Below are 19,902 nucleotides of genomic sequence, written 5' to 3'. Positions count from 1 at the left end.
ATATATTTAAAACATGTAAAACATCCGCGTTAGCACATCGCCTAGGCTGCAGCAGGGTTCGTTTTCAAAATGTAAATGTAAGAAACTTATCCAAGATGATTATGACAATGCATACTATTATTTAACTGAAGTTGTGATTACAAATGCCTTTAATTTGAAGTATTTTTATCCGCCGGGATGATAGAATTGACGTCATTACGTGATGACGTAAAAGAACTGGTGAACCGGTTTTTTGAACCGGTTCATTAAAACGAACTGTCCGAAAGAACCGGTTCGCGGAAAAGAACCGGACTTCCCATCACTAAAAGACACCTGAGCAGGTCCTAGTACTGGCTGGTTGAAGCCAGTACATGGGCGGACACAGGCTCGACTCGGAAATTGTAGAATCTGGTGAATGTGTTAGGTGTCACCCAGCCTGCAGCTCTGCAGATGTCTGTTAGAGAGGCGCCATGCGCTAGAGCCCAAGAGGATGCCACTCTCTGGGTGGAGTGGGCAGTCACACCAAGGGGGCACGGTCAACCTTGCAGCTGGTATGCCAAAGCAATGGCGTCCACTATCCAGTGGGACAGCCTTTGCTTGGAGAGAGCCTTTACCTTCAGCTTCTCACCAACAGATAAAGCAGTATCATTACTTTATCAATAGTAATGATAAATTACTATTATCGTAATCACAGCTATACTACCACTCTTACTACACCTATTATTATCATGAATGCTGTTGGTTGCCACTGTTACCACTACTTTCGCTACTATTCTTATCTATGTTATAGTTATTATTATTAATACGAATACTTCCCTCTACTTCTACTACAATTCTATCATAACTACCAGGAATATCTCAATATTGCTTCAATCTAAATCTCTAGCCATTGCTTAAAACATACCAATATACTTGCATACATGTTTTTGTCTTTTTTTTTCTTTTCCTTTTTTTTTCTTTTCTTTTTCTTACTTTTGTTCTGCCTACCTTGTATGTACTCCATGTATGTCTTTTTCTCTTAAATAAATAAATTATAAGGTTTTGTTAACTTGCAATATTAAAAAAAGGAAAAAAAAAGAAAGAAAGAAATTCATTATCTTTTATTATAGGCCATGTAGTCTAATATCATAGTAGGCCTACCCATAAACTATTCCACAGCGACTCTAGGGGTCACTGTTTGAGGATAATATGAGGTTTAAAACAATCTTACAGACCCCAACAATTTGAACTGTAGAGTACATTTAAATTAAAAAATAAAATAAAAATCAATAATGATAAAAAACAACCAAACAAATAATCTTAATACAATTTCAAATCCCTCTCTGATGGCTCAATATTCATAATTTTATATTTAAAGGAGCAAAACGCAAGTATCTGAGTTTTTGCAGATCTACGCCCCCTCTGGCGACAAGCGAAACTGCGTGCGCGCTCACACACACATACACGCACGTTTGCACGAGCTGTTCATAACCAAAGGAGCATCACATCTTTTGTTACAGTCATAATGAGGTAATACAGTTATAAATCTGCAGGTCATTTAAAATATATGAAAGGAAAGGCATTCGTTTGTGTGAGGGGAAAACAGGGGTAGTTGAAAACTGCGGTTTTTGTTTCCATCTATCTCCATATTGAACTGTTTTATGTGCTTACTGTATCCACGTATGATTGTATAATTATGGAAACACATTCATGAACAATACAAGTTATTATTTTGTATAGGACCCGTTTGAGCCCGAGAGCAGACCGGAGATCTCTCCGTTTGTTAAAAGCCTTCCCGATGTTGACTCTCGTCTTATTCCGACGACTGGCACTGGACAGACAGAAGTTGTATTTTCTTTGTCTCACGTGGAGTTTGCGTTGGGGTTTGGAATGAACGGATATCTGATATCTAAATCTGATCTTCAATTCCCGCGCTATATATATAATTCATGAAGTGCACGTCACCGAAAGCAACAGATATGAGCTGCATTTTATTAATCATCGGCTAATTTCAAAATCAGCAAAGACAGCAATAAGAGAGAGTGGCAACAGGTAAGATCATTTCATTTATTTACTTTTAATGAAGATGGTAGTGTTAAGCGTCTGCGACTTACTTTCACTTTGATTTGCGATAGATTGCAGCGCACTGGCTTGATGAAAAGACGCTCAGCTGCTCATCTGAGGTGATGCGTGTCGTCATATGACTAAAATAACATGACATAACCTATAGCCTGCTTTCAACAACCAGATGCATTTACACTTGTCCAGTTTTGTCTGGAATACGGCCCAGACCACGTCCTCAAGTGATTTGAGTGATCGGATTCAAATCCGTCTCGAATGCGTTTCGGAGGGCAACCTGGTCTTTTCACGATCGAATAGCTATCCGATCACAGAAAACGCACGAAGGGACCAGATGTAGGCTAAACACATCTTCTACGTTTGTGGAAAGTTGACTAAAGTTATGTAGCTCGAGTTGTCTTCTCTGATACGGAGAATGGCGGCGAATACACTACCTGCAAGACTATAGGCACATAGCGATCGTGAACGCGCATGACGTCACGGCCAGTCTCAGATTCGAGCCCGAATCCCTCTTATTTATTTTACTGTACAGGATTATAGAGGCGATCTCAGTGATCAGAGAATGGCTCATTCAGGCCATCAGGCGATTGTTTAAGCATATATGGGTTAGAAAAAGTCTATTTTTAAAATGAAATGTTGCGCAATGCACCTTTATTTTGAAATTAAAAATAATTTCAAAATATTACTAATTTCAAAATTATTTATGTTGTACACTGCTGTACAGCATTAAATGTAAATGCAATGTTCAGTCACACATGACTCTTCATAAGCAAAATGACATACACGATAGACTGATGGATGGTTAATGTTCAGTTTCTGATATGCAAGGACAATTCCAGGGAACATTCATCTCCATTACTAACTTTCTGATTTCAAACTGGCATGGCGATGGTGATAAACAGCTTCCAATGGGTCTCACATTGATGAGAAAAGCATTTTGCAAATGAGACACAGTTTGAAACAGCATAAAGTGTGAGAACAAACCAGTGGGGTGGCAATTGAACGAAGGTTTAGGCTCCGGGAAACATACCAAGTGTTAACTCAGCATTATACTCCCTGAAATGTCATTTATTATGGATCCTGTCCATTTCCCAGAAGTTCAATGGTTTAACAAAATCTACTGCTGAGCTGAAGGCACACCTGCTTCTCAGTGCAGTTCTGCTCATGTGGAGACAGTATTGTAACCATATGATGTCAGTCATTTCATCATTTCAATGGGTAAATGGGTATTCACTTTTGTAAACACCTATACTACTGTATATCTAAAACTACTTTTCACATATTTATTGATTTGATGACCTAAATAAATCTTTAATTTCATTAATTTCATAAAATAAATGTGATTTCATGAAACTTTGCTGATTCTGGAACAACATCCAATCAGATTTGAGGGACAAGTTTACAAATTATGTCAATTGTAGGCTTACTATCAAGGTTTGGTGCTTCTTTTACCATCATTTTGTTTTTGTTTTTGTTTTTTGTTTTTTTACCATCAACATTTTTTCTATCATTTACCTCTGATTTTAGGGATAACTTATTAGGTTTAGGGGTAGGGATATGATTAGGACTAAAGTTTCATACAGGAATGTTCAAAATATGTTGATCCAAAAAATCACCAATATAATAGAGTTAATGGCACAGTATTTTATTTTTATTATTTAAAGGTACAATGTGCAGGATTTTTCGCTTAATAACCTCTTACAATAACAATGGTGCATAAGGTAACGTATATTCCACATTAAGCTGAATTATGGATCTTGTCGTCAAGCTGATGGATCTTTTATGGATGAGTGAATACAGTAAAGTTTTTAACATGACTGTGGTATGAAGCAGGGCACGATTGCTAGAGGTATACTAGCGCCACACATAACGCGAGTCCCGCGGACATAAAATAATAAGGACATTTCTTTCTACTGAACTACACGCAAGTGCTGAATTAATAGTCTCATATTCTAACATTTGAACATAACTAACATTAGTTTTATGTACATTTGCTCACCTGTCTAAAGTACATGCAACACTCACGCGTCTATGTGGAGCTCTCGGCATCTCAAAAGATGTTAATCTTCGTTTTAGCCCTCCTTTTGTCTCAAAGTCTGCTTGTCATGGTCCAAAATGTATGAACAAAACAACAACAGCGCGAGCGTCCTGCTAGGCATATTGGCATTACCCGGTTGTCAACGTCTGTCGCCATGGTTACTATGGCAGTACGAGGTCAAACCTGGTGGAAACTAGGGGTAACGTGGATATGATTGGCATTGACTGCCGACTCCTGTTCACAAGCCCCGCTGACAATTTAAATAAGCAAAAGTGGATTCGGACATGATCTAAGTGCACTTGTGCAGTGTGTTTTAGACCATGCACTTAGATAGTTAAAATAGGGGCCACTATGTCAACTACCCACATGCAAGTAAAGTTCTATTATATTTGAATATGTGTGTATCAGCACGCCATTACCTGTATAAGTCTGTTCTGTTCAGTTTGCAGCGTGTTCAGGTCCTGTCCCAGGTTGCCTTGTCCTCGTCTAAGAGACTCATAGTCCATCTTCAGCTGGCCCGCATGGGCTGACAGCTTAGCAACTTCCTCTGCCAAGTTGACCAATAGCGCTCGATCCTGACCTTTGACGGACTTAAGATCTGTATCATGGTCGGTGAGCGAGTGCAGCAAAGATGTCTGCACGCCTTCCAGCCGCAAGAAGTTACTGTTATAATCAGGGCAGTTAGGGTCGATGAAGATATTAATGCGTGATCCATCACCTCTCTCGACTGTCACCAATGCATTGGCTTCGTCCTGATTGGTGCTAATATGGGGCGGACCATCCGACATGGGGGGAGCCTGGTAGTGGTTCATAAGAAGAATGGTTCCAGTCACTGTGACTGCGAGCAGAACGGCCACAAAGAGCAGGATGGTACACAGCAGATAGCTACAACTCATCCTCTGCAGACAGACAAAGACATAAAAAAAACATTGAAGAGTTAAAGCGTAATAACATCATAATCATCATTATCATTTTGGCAGAACAGAAAGTGCTTTTTAAAGCCTGTCAGGGATAATACTGCAGTCTGACAGAACTGTAGGAAAGAAAAAGAAGGAGAGATGAAGTTGTTCCCCTCCATCCTCACCCTGAGAATCATCTGTTTATTCTAATAACACTAGTTTCTTAGTGATATAGTTCCTCTTTTCTTGCAAACACACAAACAACCCTCTCTTCCCTTCTCAACTATTCATAGGAATCATATTATATAGTGAATAATCTTTGTAAAATGCTGAGAAAAGGGGTATACATAAGATGTTTTATTATTTGTATGAATTAAAATCATACTGTACATATGCATAAAAATGAGCTTTGTATGGTAATCATGTGTTCTTCATCTGAGAAATGCATTTTACAAATCAAAAATCATAAAACCACACAGATGTAGACACAATGTTGTCATGTGGTGTCATTTTGAATTATCTATTCACTCCACAGTGCTCCCTTAATAGGAAAAAAATAAACCACTTTGATTTTACAATCCAAACAAATGTGTGTATGTGTAGTCTGGACATGTGTGTGCAATGACGCACTGGCAGTTTTGGTGTGTTCTCTGTGTAAAATATGTTATTCCCTGAAAAAGGTGCATACACATATGTTCTCTTTTTTTCCTTCTTGTTCATAAATATGCAAAACAGCCATGCTGGCATTGGCCCATGCTGATGGGTGGTTAATGGCTTGCTTTATGAGTTGGCTTTTACGATCAACTAAGGGAATATAAAAAAGATTTCGGGGAAGCACTTCAGTGAACAGTTTACTCAGAGACCAGAGATCCTATCTCCTCCATCTCTGAAGGCTAGTGGAACATGTTGAGGCACTTTATAAGCTCCTGGTATGAATTAACTGAATTAACTGCTTGTCTGAAATATAAAATCTTTGGCTACCCGTAAGCCTGTCACACAATGCAATCACCTCTCTCTCTCTCACCTCCATTCAAAATGTTTAACAAACACTCTTCTTCTTGTTTGCGCTTCAGTTTGCAAATGCGGGGAATATTCTCCACAACAGAGCAATTGCATCCCGTATCTCCAAATCCACAGTCATTTTCGATTTCCCCATCCTAAAATAAAATCTTAAACTTGCCCCTTAGTGTCTACGTCACGACTCTCAGCCCGCCCTCTGTTCGTTGACTGGCCAGCTGTTTTCAGGCCAGAGGAAAACTGAGAGATAGGTCTCCATCTCAGATAACACAGTCTCATCCCAAAAAGTCATATAACTGACGTCTTTTGACCATACGCCAATATCCGCCTTTTTAGGGCCCCCTTAAACGTCGGTAGATGGCGATCCCGGGCCGTCATACAACTGACGCTTTACCTTTAACGTCAGTTAGGTGACGGGTTAGGTTTAGGGTTAGGTTTAGGTCTGGGGTAGAGTTAGGATCCCATAACCTCATCTACCGACGTTTAAGGGGGCCCTAAAAAGGCGAATATTGACGTATGGTCAAAAGACGTCCCAAAACGTCAGTTATATGACGTCTTCGGGTGAGACCGGGTTGTCTCTGTACTGAGTACAGAAGCGAACTGAAATTGAGTGGAAGTACAAAGTCTGACGTAGTCAGGCTACCCTGACTCTACCCCTACCTCTACCCCAACACCTAAACCCACCCATCACAGAAACAAGCACAAAACAGTGGAATTAAATAAAAAACATGTTTTGGGTGATTTAAATGCCTTTTTAACGAGTGAGGTCAAGTAAAATGCCTTAACTAGTTGGTTGTCTAGATATTTCACTATGCAAAAGACATTTAGCCCACACAAGTATAGCCAAACCTGTGCACACACACATATGTATTTACATTATTTAAATTATGACTGAAATATATTTAAATGTACTTTCCAGCTAATTAAAATGTCAGCATGAATGACAAGACAACATAACACATTGGGCATTATTTCATGTTTTTCAGGTCCGACATAATTCATTGATGTCTTCATATTTATTCAAGCCAACTGTTCATACTTAAAGGGCAAACGTTATTTTATTTAACAGGTATGACTGATGCGCTTAAATTCTACATGTAATCCAATTGAACTCAATCCAGTGCCCCCTGGACACTTTCCTTTTGAACAGTTTCATCTAGATAAAAGACTGCTAAAAGCAGATTTATACCACAAACTCTCAAACGATTGAAAGCAGTATTGATAGTTGGACTATACAGTATGAGCCATTTTCCCTGCAGATCAACATGACTGATTCTTTTCCATGTTGATTCTTTCCAGCTGAGCCTCAGTAGATTGATAGATATTTTTACTTATATTATTTTATAGAGTGAAAATTGCAACAACTATCTCTTGGAGTCTCTTTCTCTCTCTTTCTCTTTCTCTTTCTCTTTCTCTCTTTCTCTTTCTCTCTCTCTCTCCTCTCTCTCTCTCTCTCTCTCTCTCTCTCTCTCTCTCTCTCTCTCGCTCGCTCTCTCTCTCTCTCTCTCTCTCTCTCTCTCTCTCTCTCTCTAAAACTCTCTCACACAGACTCCGACACGTGTTATTCTAAACACCAACAACACGTCTGTTTTGTCTGTATTCACTTGAATTTTAATTTTAACGCCCAGAGAGATTCTAGGTTGTTTCTGAAAAAAAAAAAAAAAAAAGTGTTTTGCATAAAATATTCAGAATGCAACTTCAGTAGATATGAGATCATAAATGAATCCATATAAGAGGGCTGACACACAGGGAAGAATAATGAAATGCAGAGTATAACCCAAATGTGTGTGTGTGTGTGTGTCTGTGTCTTATATTTTCTGACTGCTTATCAGTACGATCACAAATCTGCAATTCTAAAAGACAGACATGAAAGGTTTATGAAACCCTAGGTGTAATATAGTAAAATCCTTTCCTTAAGCCCATCAATTTTCCAAAGGCAAGATTCAATCCTCCATTTTATATTTATTTCTCAGTACTGTAAGCGCATGGCGAAGAGGGATTACTAACAGCCCATTCTCACCCCCAAGGCGTCACCTAACTGACGCCTTGGGAAGCATTTGGACATGCTTCAATATCTGACGCTTTAGGCGCCCTTTAGCGTCAGTTAGATGACGCCCTAGGATCGCGTGTACCCTACCCCCACCCCACACCTAAACCTAACCGCGTCCTCTAACTGACGCTTTCCTTTAGCGTCAGTTAGATGATGCCGTAGGATCGCGTCATGTAAGTGACGCTAAAGGGCGCCTAAAACGTCAAATATTGAAGCATGGTCAAAGGTGACGCCTTGGGGTGAGAATGCGTTGTTACTAAGTGAATAGAACCAAAGCACACACCTGACAAGTAATGACCTGGGGCCTCATTTATAAACGCTACGTACGCACACAAAAAAGGCGTATGCCGCTCTCTACACAGTAATTGGTATTTATAAAAAAGAAAACTTGACAGGGAAATGTGCGGTCCTTCACGCAAACTCTGACCCAGGCATATGCACAAAAAACGGGTGAAATGAGAAATGGCGACACCGTCAGCAGATGGAAGAAACACGTGAATGTATGTGAAACTGTAGACCATTGTGTACAAGAAATGGCATTATTGCCTCTCATAAAAAAAAAAACATGAAGACTTCACAAAGCAAGTCTTTCAATTAACAGCATACACAAACACCCGTTTTATCGATCTGCAGAGTAAAACAAAATCAAACAAAGAATTAACACAAAAATTAACACATATTTGTAAAAAGTGAAATATGTTCTGCAATAATATTGGCGTGTTATGCAATTCATCCTCATAACACATCTGTAGCTTGTCAGATGCAATCAAATGAATGGTAATGAAATACTATGATGCCATCACAATGCGTAATGACGCACAATAAGTTACGTTTCTTGATTTTCCTCTCTGTGTTTGCCATAATTTCGCAATCGATGAATATTAACTTGTGGGCATTTCACGGACTATTTATGGGCAACTATGGGCGTGACATGAAGCCGCAAAAGCTGCGATACATTTAGAATTGATTGTGATTTATTAAGGGAAAACTGTGTAGGATGTGCGTGCTCACGGTTTTATAAATCTGAATATTTCTTTGCGTACGCACATACTATGCTTCATCCGTACGCCACTTCTGACGCAAATCCTTTGCAAAGTTTTATAAATGAGGCCCCTGACCTGACAGAAACTGCAATTTCCCTTTATTAATAATAATAATTAAACCACCAGTAGGTGGCGGCAATGTTTTAATAAGTGAGTTCAGAGAGTCATTCATTCAATCGATTTGTTCAAACAGCTGATTCATTCAGGAAAAACAAGTGATTGTTCATTGAACCGTTAATATGATACATTCAAATCTTCACTGTCTGTTGCATTGAGACTGCTACAGTAAGGTTTCATTTTGAAATTCATGTCAGCAAAATAAAGGGAAACAAACAACATTCACAATATTGTGTCAAAAAAGTAACTCACAATGTTAACTTATAATTAAAGGGGTATGTAACAAAGTTCAGCGAAGAAGGAGGCAGGAACCGGATAATAATAATAAAATAAAACTTTATTTAAATAAAATAAACAAACAAATTACCTGCCAGCAGCCCCTCGCGGACGACTGCTGGCTACCCAAAATAAAACATAAATACCGGCCAGCAGCCCCTCACGGACGACTGCTGGCTTACCAAATAAAATATAAAATACAAATAAAAGCAGGCCTGTTCCTCTCTCCATCATTCACTCCGTCGCTCCCCCTTTATGGCTCCGCTCCTTCGTGAGAGATGCGAGACCGGTGTGCCTCGCAGGTGCTGCTCATTAGCAATCGCACCACCGGCCTCGCGACTTTCTCTCACGTCCCTCGGCCGTCCTGCTCACCACATACCCCCATCACCCCTCACAGGCCGGGGGGTACACCCGAGACTGTGCCTACTTCCCCCCCCGGCGGCGGCGATCCCTGGGGGGTATGGATCGACGAGCCGAGGGAAACGGAGACGGAAGCCTGAGGAGCGACGGACACGAGAGAGGGGAGAGAGGAAAAAAAAATAGTCCGGCTCCCACAACGCGCTGCCATCTTGTCCCTCACCAGCTGGGCGATCTCCTCCGCGGTGCCCGGCGCCGACGCTGGATGGCCCTCGGTGAACGCCTCGACGCTCCCCCGCCCCCGGTGGACGGCGACGGCTCCTCGGGTGCCTTGGGCAGACGGCAGGAGTCCCCCGCTCCCTGCTCCTCCCCTTCACTGGCGGATGGCAGCAGGCTCCGGCCCACGGCGAGCGGCGGTGACTCCTCCTCTCCCTCCCGGAAGGCAGCCGCCCCTCCATTCCCAGGCGGTCGGCGGCGAGCTCGGGCCTCCCACCGGCAACTCACCCCAGCGCCCCACCTCGAGCGTCCATGGCCGCGAGTCCCCCGCTCCCTGCTCCTCCCCATCTGCGGCGGACGGCAGCAGGCTCCCGACTCGCGCACCATGCTCGATGGCACCGCGGATTCCCCACAGCGGCGATGACCCTCGGACAGCGCGTTCCTCCCTCTTCCCGGGTTTCGGCACCAATGTAACACGGTTCAGCGAAGAAGGAGGCAGGAACCGGATAATAATAATAAAATAAAACTTTATTTAAATAAAATAAACAAACAAATTACCTGCCAGCAGCCCCTCGCGGACGACTGCTGGCTACCCAAAATAAAACATAAATACCGGCCAGCAGCCCCTCACGGACGACTGCTGGCTTACCAAATAAAATATAAAATACAAATAAAAGCAGGCCTGTTCCTCTCTCCATCATTCACTCCGTCGCTCCCCCTTTATGGCTCCGCTCCTTCGTGAGAGATGCGAGACCGGTGTGCCTCGCAGGTGCTGCTCATTAGCAATCGCACCACCGGCCTCGCGACTTTCTCTCACGTCCCTCGGCCGTCCTGCTCACCACAGGGTAGTTTACTGCTTTTTTTCTTTGCATGATTGTGTTTATGGGGCCCATATATAACGTATTTGTGGTCTTTCTTTTCTAAAAAGTCTTATTTTTCATAAATTTCACCTTTACTGTAAGCCGCTTTCTCCTCTGTCATTTGAACGACCAGTAGACAGGCAGTGGGCTCAGATTGGTTAGTTTGGGCTCGTCGGCTGCACAGTTCAGGGCTCCAGGGATATAAATGGCATGAAGGAACCTCAGATGATTCTGACTCCACATGAGGAGGTGGTGGGTGAGTTGCGACATACGGCGGGAACGTAGATTACCTTGACGGTAGATGTACGTCACAGTGGTGGTATTGTCTGATTGGACTAGTACGTGTTGGTTCTTGAGTATGGCCCGGAAGCGGCACAGAGCGAGAAATACAGCCAGAAACTCGAGGCAATTGATGTGCCATAGGCGCTGGGGTCCTGTCCAGGAGCCCGCGACAGCACGTCCATTGCACATGGCACCCCAGCCCGTGGTAGAGGCATCTGTCGTTACAACAACATGCCAGGAAGCAGGGGCACTCATAGAAAACTGAGGTTCGACCATGGGGTGAAGGTCTGAAGGCAGGTCGGAATAACTGGTACTCGGAGAGTGCCATTGAGGCATTGTCGTGAAGCCAAAGCTGAAGCGGTCTCATATGAAGCAATCCGAGCGGCGTTGCAGCGGCTGCAGATGCCATTTGCCCCATGAGCCTCTGAAAAAGTTTCAGTAGAACCGCACTCTTGCCCTCAAACTGTCTCAGGCAAGTCAGCAGTGACTGCGTGCGCGCGCTCACTCGTAAACTGCGCGGACATGGCGACCGTGTTGATGTCCATACCAAGAAAAGAGATCCTCTGCACGGGGCAAAGTTTGCTCTTTTCCCAGTTGACCTGAAGGTGCCGGAGCACCAGGTTCCTGTGTTCGCAAGGCCTGATCTCGAAAGTGAGCTAGGATCAGCCAGTCGTCGAGATAGTTCAGGATGTGAACCCTGTGTTCCTGAAGGAGAACAAGGGTCATGCCTCGGCAACCTTCATGAAGACGCAAGGAGACAGGGCTAGCCCGAAAGGGGGAACCACGTACTTGTATGCCTGCCCCTCGAAAGCAAACCGTAGGAACGGTCTGTGTCGAGGGAGAATGAAGACATGAAAGTAGGCGTCCTTCAGGTTCAGAACGCGCAGGTCCAGGATTGGCAGTCACCCACTGGTTTTATAGCGGCCCGGTGTGGGTGCACATTCATTGACCGCACCCTGACAGAGGAGACCAGGGAAGGACAAATGTTCCATGGAGGTCTGCTTTGCCAGGGGGCTGGTGACAGAGGAGGATGAGAGCAGCACGGTCCGGGGACGGCGCACATTGTCTTCCGGCTCTGTGACAGAGCAGGTTGAGGGGTGCTCGGCTCAGAGGCGGTGAACTGTGTTGTCCGAGAACTCTATGTGCTCAGAGATGGGAGAGTCAGCTCTTTCTGAGAATTAGGATTCTCCCCTGGCCCTCCACCAGGGGAAGGAGTGGCCCTGCTACCAACTCCTGGAAAGAACTGAGTCCCTCGACTCTCTGAGCGGCCCATCTCAAGAGTGCTGCTTAATAGTGGGGGGTGGGGCTCAGAGAGGGCTGTGGCGTCCCCCTGCAGCTTCCAGAGCCAGCCTGGGTGAACAGGCCGGGTGGGAGCCACAGCAGGGCGCCTTCTGCTCTTGTCCGGTTGAGAACTGTTGGGCAAAGCACTCAAACGCACAGCCGCATTATGGGATACCCGGGATATGGGGGTGTCAAGCAGAAGGGTCCGCCTGACATCCTGCACATCGGACAGGTTCAGCCACAGAATGGTGGGCATCACCTGATGCATGGAGCGTATGGCCACTTTCGTTACATACATTTCATTACATAGTCTGATGTTCGCAGTAGCCCGGGAAAGCATGGCCGTCATCTCAGGATCTTACTCGACAAATGCCATATGCACACCCGAAAGTGGCAGCATTGTCTTATCTTCACTTCCTGAAGATTCTAGCCCGCCTTGTGATGCTGCGATGGACCTGTTGTCCAATTCTGGAAACCCGCAAGACATCCGAAAATAGACCCGGGGAATCCCCTGCATCACTGAAGAGGGGGGCGTGGTCCACGGACAAACAGTCAAATGAGGGGACTCTCTCTCTAATGAGATCATTGAGTTTCGACCGTAATGATGTGATGGTCACTGCTATAGCGCGATCAAACCCAAGCGCGCAGAGCAGAGAATGTGCCCATCAAAATCGGAAATGAGTCGACCACAACCAGAAATGCATCGGTGAGCCGTCTTTAAAAAGACATGCAGCATGCAAGCTCTTTTGTGAGAGGAAGAAAAAACTCTGTGATGTTGAAGCGAGCAGGGAGAAAAACATTTACTGGCAGATCACTGCACAGACCAGCAGGTAATGTAATCTCGCTGCAGATCGCTGTCACACCAACACCAGAGAGAGTGGCTCGTCTCAAAGAGTGAAGTCAGAAATGGCTGTGGATGGAAGGGATTCTTGGCTCCGAAGCAAAAACGTATCTGCATGTCTCCTGCGTCCTCCTTGAGGTAAGGCGGAGATACACTATGCTAATTTCACAGACCAATTGCATTTTCTTTGCCATTGGCTCATTTTGTATACTCGAAGTCGATAGACTTACTAAACGAAACCACATTCGTCGTCATCTGACGGAACTCAGAGTGACAACGAAAGGGAACCATTGTTGTAGCTTGCATTGCAACCTATATTATTAGTTATTAGTGACATGTTTCTTTGTTCTTAGTTTTTTATCTTTATGTCTTATAACTTTTTTTTTTTTTGCAATCAGGGCTTGACATTAACACCCGCCAACCCACCAAATGCGGGTGGATTTCACGTGTGGTGGGTAACACAGTCACTCCCACTAGCCACTTTGGCGTGTTGAAAAATTGTAGTCTTGTCAAAAGACATCTGACATAACAAACGAATTGCACAACATTAGACACGCGGAGATAAACTCGCGGGTTGGCCGTCGGACTGAGGGCTGTTTTGGCCTGCCCTTAATTATCAACTGAATGTGTTGATATAGTGATCTTTTTTAATAGCAGGAGAATCCAGAACATAGGCGCATCTCACGCTCTCTTGCAGTGCCACTGCGCGAGAGTGCGCGCACCAAATATGACATCCAGACTTTTGTCAAACAATCATGACACGCACACGCGACTGGTCGCATGCACACACACATCAACACAGCGTTCAGTCAGTGAGTGTGTGTGGCCGATATAAAGAATGATTTATGGGCACGGTGTAACTACTTGCAGGGCAGCCCTTATGTCACGTCATACCACAACTATCTTAACAGAGTTAATTATATGTTTTAATAAAATTAATCATGCCATGAAAGAAAGCAGGAGATGCATTTGTGGGAATAATCTCATAAATAAAGAGCTGTAGGCCTATACTTGTTGCAGGTGGACATATCCCCATTTACTCAGAGCTACCTGAGCTTCATGTTGATAATTATTAAGTCAGAGCTCTGAGGGAATGCTGATGCAAAACAAACAATCCAAAGTCTCCAAAACTGTCATATAGGCCTATATATAAAGTTGTAATCCTGTTGCCTTAATTGTGGATTTTTTTCTTAGAAAAAATAATGCATTCTTTGCTCATTGTTTCTAATGCAGATAATTGTTCTACTCTGTATTACAGTATTTACTGCTGTAAAAAAAAAGAAGCAGCACTTTTATTATATACAATAAGAAGCTATTGTATGTGGTATGTGTTTATCTTAATAGACAACATGTTTTCAAAAAAAGGAGCTTTACAACCTTATCAGAGCCAATGATAATATTATTAAATTTTAGCACGTTTTAAGCCCCATTTAACATGTGGCTAGTAAAAGTGCTGTGTGGCTAGTAATTTTGGAAAACCACTAGCCACACTGGCTAGTGAGCAAAAAAGTTAATGTCAAGTGCTGTTTGCAATGTAGACCTTGATGTTTAGAGTCCTTTTTATATGCTCCAGTAGTTCAAAGAAAAACTAATAATCTATAATGGTGTGAGAGATTAAAGCCCTTACCTTGGGCGGTGTTTGCCTGACTGTGTTTGAGTCTGACCAGCGATGTTTGAGCTGAGAGGAGTTGGGCACACACTGACGGAATGTCTGCATCAAACAAACAAACATAAAACTAAATAAAGTGATTTTTTTTTTTTTTTTTTTTGGTATCACTGTAAAACCAAACAAGTTAAGCTAAGTCATTTAATTTGAGGAAACCGATTCCCTCAATTTATTTAAGATTATAAAACTACAACTTCCAACCACAACATTAGATGAAATCAACTGAAGATAAAATGTTTAAATATCTCAAGATCTTAGCAGAGGAGGATTGAACAACTCAGCATTACCAGCTTCACTTGTTACAGTTACACTTTACAATAAGGTTCATTAGTTAAAGGCACAATATATATTTGTTATGCTTTAAAAATAGCAAAAATAAAAGCAAAGAAAACGACGAAGAAGAAAAAAGTAGTAGCTAGTATCAATTTGCAACTGCACCAAACTTGACCGAGACTATTATATGTAATATTTATTTTAGTCTGTATTAGTTATGGACCATGATTACGCTTTGCCTGCACGTTCTGCTGTTGGAGACAGCTCAAAGCGCAGACGTTAGGGTGACCAACAGTCCTGACATGTCCTGTTTTCACGTTCTGTCCTGGCCGTCCTGGCTGTTTTTTATAAAGTGATGAAAATGTCCTGGTTTTCAAAGAAAACTGCTGGCCGAGTGTCCTGGTTTTTGTTAATCATTCGCTGCTAGGTAACGACTAACGAGTCGATAGATTGTAGGGCTGGGTATTGACACAAATTTCACAATTATCACGATTCGATTCGATTTTGATTCACAAGCTTGCAAAACTTAAACTGTGGGCACAAACCCTTGGGCACAAAACTATGTTAATCCGGGCAAGATGAGAAGCACCCAATATCAGAGCTTGGTTCATGCGTAATGACGCACACCAATGTTGACGACGAATCAGCCTGTAATTGGTCAACAACCATCACATGAAAACACACGTCACACGTGATATCCAAAATGGCAGCTAGCATTGAGCTAGCGGCAAAAATGACAGAAAATGTATAAATTATGGACATAAAGTTGATAAAACTTGAGTATAAGCGTTTGGATTTATTGCTGAAAAACTCTGAAAGAATGCACAAGTTCCAGGCTGGATAGAAAACACCCAAGAAAACGTCTCGGTTACGTATGTAACCCTCGTTCCCTGAGTAGGGAACGGAGACGTTACGTCAGAAGTGACGGAGATTGGGGGTTTCGCATAGAAAGCCAATCCTCTTCGAGTATTAAAACACGAGCCAATGGCATGCAATGCCTTGGGGCTGCGGAAATTTGCATAGCGTACTCCGCCCTACTCCGTGAGTATAAAAGGAGGAAGTGAACGCAACCGCAGTATGTCTTCGCTGAGGAGCCAAGACTGAACTCGGCCTCTACCCAGCGATACAGCAGAAGTGGCAGGGAGACGTAACGTCTCCGTTCCCTACTCAGGGAACGAGGGTTACATACGTAACCGAGACGTTCCCTATCGTAGTCACTTCGAGTTACGTCAGAAGTGACGGAGATTGGGGGTCTGTGCCATCACGCCATCTTCAAGCTGTCTTCCAGTGCCCTGCGAAAGACTGAACCCCCGAGCCTTACCTCTTTTTTTTTTTTTTTTTTTTTTTGGGGATCCGACTTTGACACAGGATTACCAAGGTACACTGGGAACATATCCCGAAGGGGACATGCTACCAGCTGCCTACCGAAGGGAGGACTTAAGAATACACATATGGCCACATAGGAACGCATATGGAACACTGGAGTACCAACCGCAGGTGGCTACTGATTTAAACTCCAGGGGTGGCAGATGGCTTGCCAAGGGAAGACACATGCTCAGAGAGGCTTACAGTGGATAATACACATGAGACGGTTACCATGGGGAACCGTGCGCATGGAGGCACCTAGCTAGCATCCAGAGCAACGCAGTGGTGCCCGCATCGTCGGTGCTGGAGGACTCAAGACTTCAATGGAAGAACTGAGGAAATATCGCACTTATCCAGTCCGGGGAGTGGAGTGGCGAGCAAGCGAAGACACCTGAGCGGATCCAGAACTGGCCGAAACGAGTACGTGAGAGGATACCGGCTCAATTCGCAGATTATAGAATCTGGCGAAGGTGTTGGGTGTCGCCCAGCCTGCAGCTCTGCAGATGTCTGTTAGCGAGGCGCCGTGCGCTAAAGCCCAAGAGGAGGCTACACTCCGAGTGGAATGGGCCGTCACACCAAGGGGGCACGGAAGGCCTTGCTGCTGGTAAGACAAAGCAATGGCATCCACTATCCAGTGGGACAGCCGTTGCTTTGAGAGAGCCCTTCCCTTCTGGCTCCCCCCATGACAGACAAAGAGCTGGTCTGAGGTCCTGAAACACTGCGTTCTGTCGACATAGGTGCGGAGAGCACGTACCGGACAGAGCAGTGCCAAGGCTGGGTCTGCCTCCTCCAGGGGCAGCGCTTGCAGGTTCACCACCAGGTCCCGGAGGGGAGTGGTAGGAACCTTGGGCATATATCCAGGCCGGGGTCTCAGGAATACGTGAGAGTAAGCCGGCCCGAACTCCAGGCACACTTCGTCAACAGAGAGTGCGTGCAGGTCCCTTACTCTCCTGATGGATACCAATGCAATCAGGAGTGCTGTCACATAGGACAGGGCAAAAACTCTACCGACTGCAAAGGCTCCAGGGGAGGCCTCTGCAGAGCACCCAGGTCTACTGAGAGGTCCCCAGAGGGCAGGAGGGGAGGGAGGCGGATTTAGCCCCCTCACTCCCCTCAGGAACCTGATGACCAGGTCATGCTTCCCATAGACTTACCTTTCACTGCATCATGAGACGCGGCAATGGCCGCGACATAATCCAAAGGGTGGAGGGCGACAGCCTGCGCTCCAACCCCTCTTGCAGGAAGGAAGCATGACTCCGATCGAACATCTCCGGGGGTCTTCTCAGCGAGAAGAACACCAATTGACGAAGAGGTTTCACTTCAACGCATAAAGGTGTCCCGTGGACGACGCTCTTGCGGAAGTGATGGTTGCCGCCACCGCAGGTGGCAGCGAACTCAAACCTGCCTCGTCCCGTCCTGGAGCCACACGTGCAGCCTCCAAGATCGGGACGAGGGTGCCACAGAGTGCCCCGTCTCTGAGAGAGTAGGTCCGGTCTCAGAGGAATAGGCCAAGGAGGTGCTGTCGCGAGGAGCAAGAGTTCGGAGAACCACGTCTTGGTGGGCCAGTAGGGGGCTACCAGCAAGACCTGCTCCTCGTCCTCCTTGATCTTGCACAACACCCGTGCAAGGAGGCTCACTGGGGGAACGCACACTTGCGTGGGCCCCGTGGCCAGCTGTGCGCCAGCGCATCCGAGCCGAGAGAGCCGCGGGTCAGAGAATAACTGGGCGCAGTGGGACGAGTCCCGAGAGGCGAACAGGTCTAACTGTGCCTCCCCGAACTGGTCCCAAATCAGCTGGACCGACTGGGGATGGAGTCGCCATTCGCCGGAGATGGGACGGGCCCGGGACAGCTCGCGGCTGCCCGATTCCGGTCTCCAGGAATGTAACTGCACGAAGGGACCTCAGGTGCTTCTGACTCCATATCAAGAGGTGGCGGGCGAGCTGCGACAACCGGCGCGAGCGTAGACCCCCCCTGGTGGTTGATGTACGCTACTGCCGTAGTGTTGTCTGAGCGGACAAGCACATGCTGGCCCTAGAGCACGCTCGGAAGCGGTGCCGGGCGAGCCCTACTGCCAACAGCTCGAGGCAATTGATGTGCATGAGGCGCTGGGCTCCTGTCCAGGAACCGGCGGCTGCATGCCCATTGCACATGGCACCCCAACCCGTGGTAGACGCATCCGTGGAGACAACGAGATGCCTGGAAACTCGCTGAATAGGGACCCTGTCCGTAAAAAGCTGAGGTTCGACCACGGGAAGAAGGATCGGCGGCACGTCGGAGTCACTGGAACTCGGAGCGAGCCGCGATGCCATGCCCACCTCGGGACTCGATCGCGAAGCCACAGCTGAAGCGGTCTCATATGAAGCAAACCGAGCGGCGTTGCCGCGGCCGCGGATGCCATATGCCCCAGGAGCCTCTGAAAAGTTTCAGTGGAACCGCACTCTTGCCCTCGAACTGTCGAAGACAAGCCAGCAGTGAGTGCGCGCGCTCGTTCGTGAGCTGCGCGGACCTGGCGACCGAGTCTATCTCCATGCCGAGAAAAGAGATCCTCTGCACGGGGCAAAGTTTGCTCTTTTCCCGGTTGACCCGAAGGCCCAGACGGGCTAGGTGCCGTAGCACCAGGTCTCTGTGTTCGCAAACCTGAGCTCGAGAGTGTGCTAGTAACAGCCAGTCGTCGAGATAGTTCAGGATGCGAACCCCGTGTTCGCGAAGGGGAACAAGGGCTGCCTCGACGATCTTCGTGAAGACGCGAGGGGACAGAGCTAACCCGAATGGGAGAACGGCGTACTGGTATGCCTGGCCCTCGAAGGCAAACCGAAGAAACGGTCTGTGTCGAGGGAGAATGGAGACATGGAAGTACGCGTCCTTCAGGTCGATCGCTGCAAACCAATCCTGATACCGAACACATTCGAAAATGCGTTTGGCCGTGAGCATTTTGAACGGTAGTCGATGGAGAGAACGGTTCAAAATGCGCAGGTCCAGGATCGGTCGTAACCCACCGGTCTTTCTTGGGGACAATGAAGTAGGGGCTGTAAAGCCCGGACCTCACCTCGGCTGGAGGGACCGTCTCGATTGCACCCTTCGCCAGCAGGGTCGCAATCTCCGCTCTCAAGACTGGGGCATTGCCACCACCCATCGTGGAGCGAACTCCCCTGAAGCGGGGAAGAGACCGTGCGAACTGAATCGCGTAGCCGAATCCGATCGTTCTGATGACCCAGCGGGAACCCCGGGAAGCGCTAGCCAGGCTTCCAGGAAGTGAGCCAACGGGGTCATGCGAACCACAGAC

General features: G+C 45.7%; 1 protein-coding gene across 2 annotated transcripts in view; it reads right to left on the bottom strand.

Annotated features, from left to right (window-relative positions):
* Positions 1 to 19,902, bottom strand: part of fibcd1b (fibrinogen C domain containing 1b) — a 105,948-nt gene that overhangs the window by 62,999 nt on the left and 23,047 nt on the right. Inside the window, exons 2-3 of one of the 2 annotated variants that reach the window (XM_039659315.2) lie at positions 14,942 to 15,025; positions 4,495 to 4,974 (exon numbers count right to left, since the gene is read on the bottom strand). In XM_039659315.2, coding sequence (XP_039515249.2) covers positions 4,495 to 4,974; positions 14,942 to 15,025 — 564 coding nt within the window. The remainder of the gene's footprint in view (positions 1 to 4,494; positions 4,975 to 14,941; positions 15,026 to 19,902) is intronic. The other variant, XM_039659316.2, reaches the window with a different exon arrangement.

This window comes from Pimephales promelas, chromosome 4 (assembly GCF_988280905.1).
Source record: "Pimephales promelas chromosome 4, fPimPro1.hap1.1, whole genome shotgun sequence".
NCBI classification, from domain to species: Eukaryota; Metazoa; Chordata; class Actinopteri; order Cypriniformes; family Leuciscidae; genus Pimephales; species Pimephales promelas.
The sequence above is the reverse complement of the archived record's forward strand: the minus strand, read 5'-3'. Positions and strand labels throughout refer to the sequence as shown.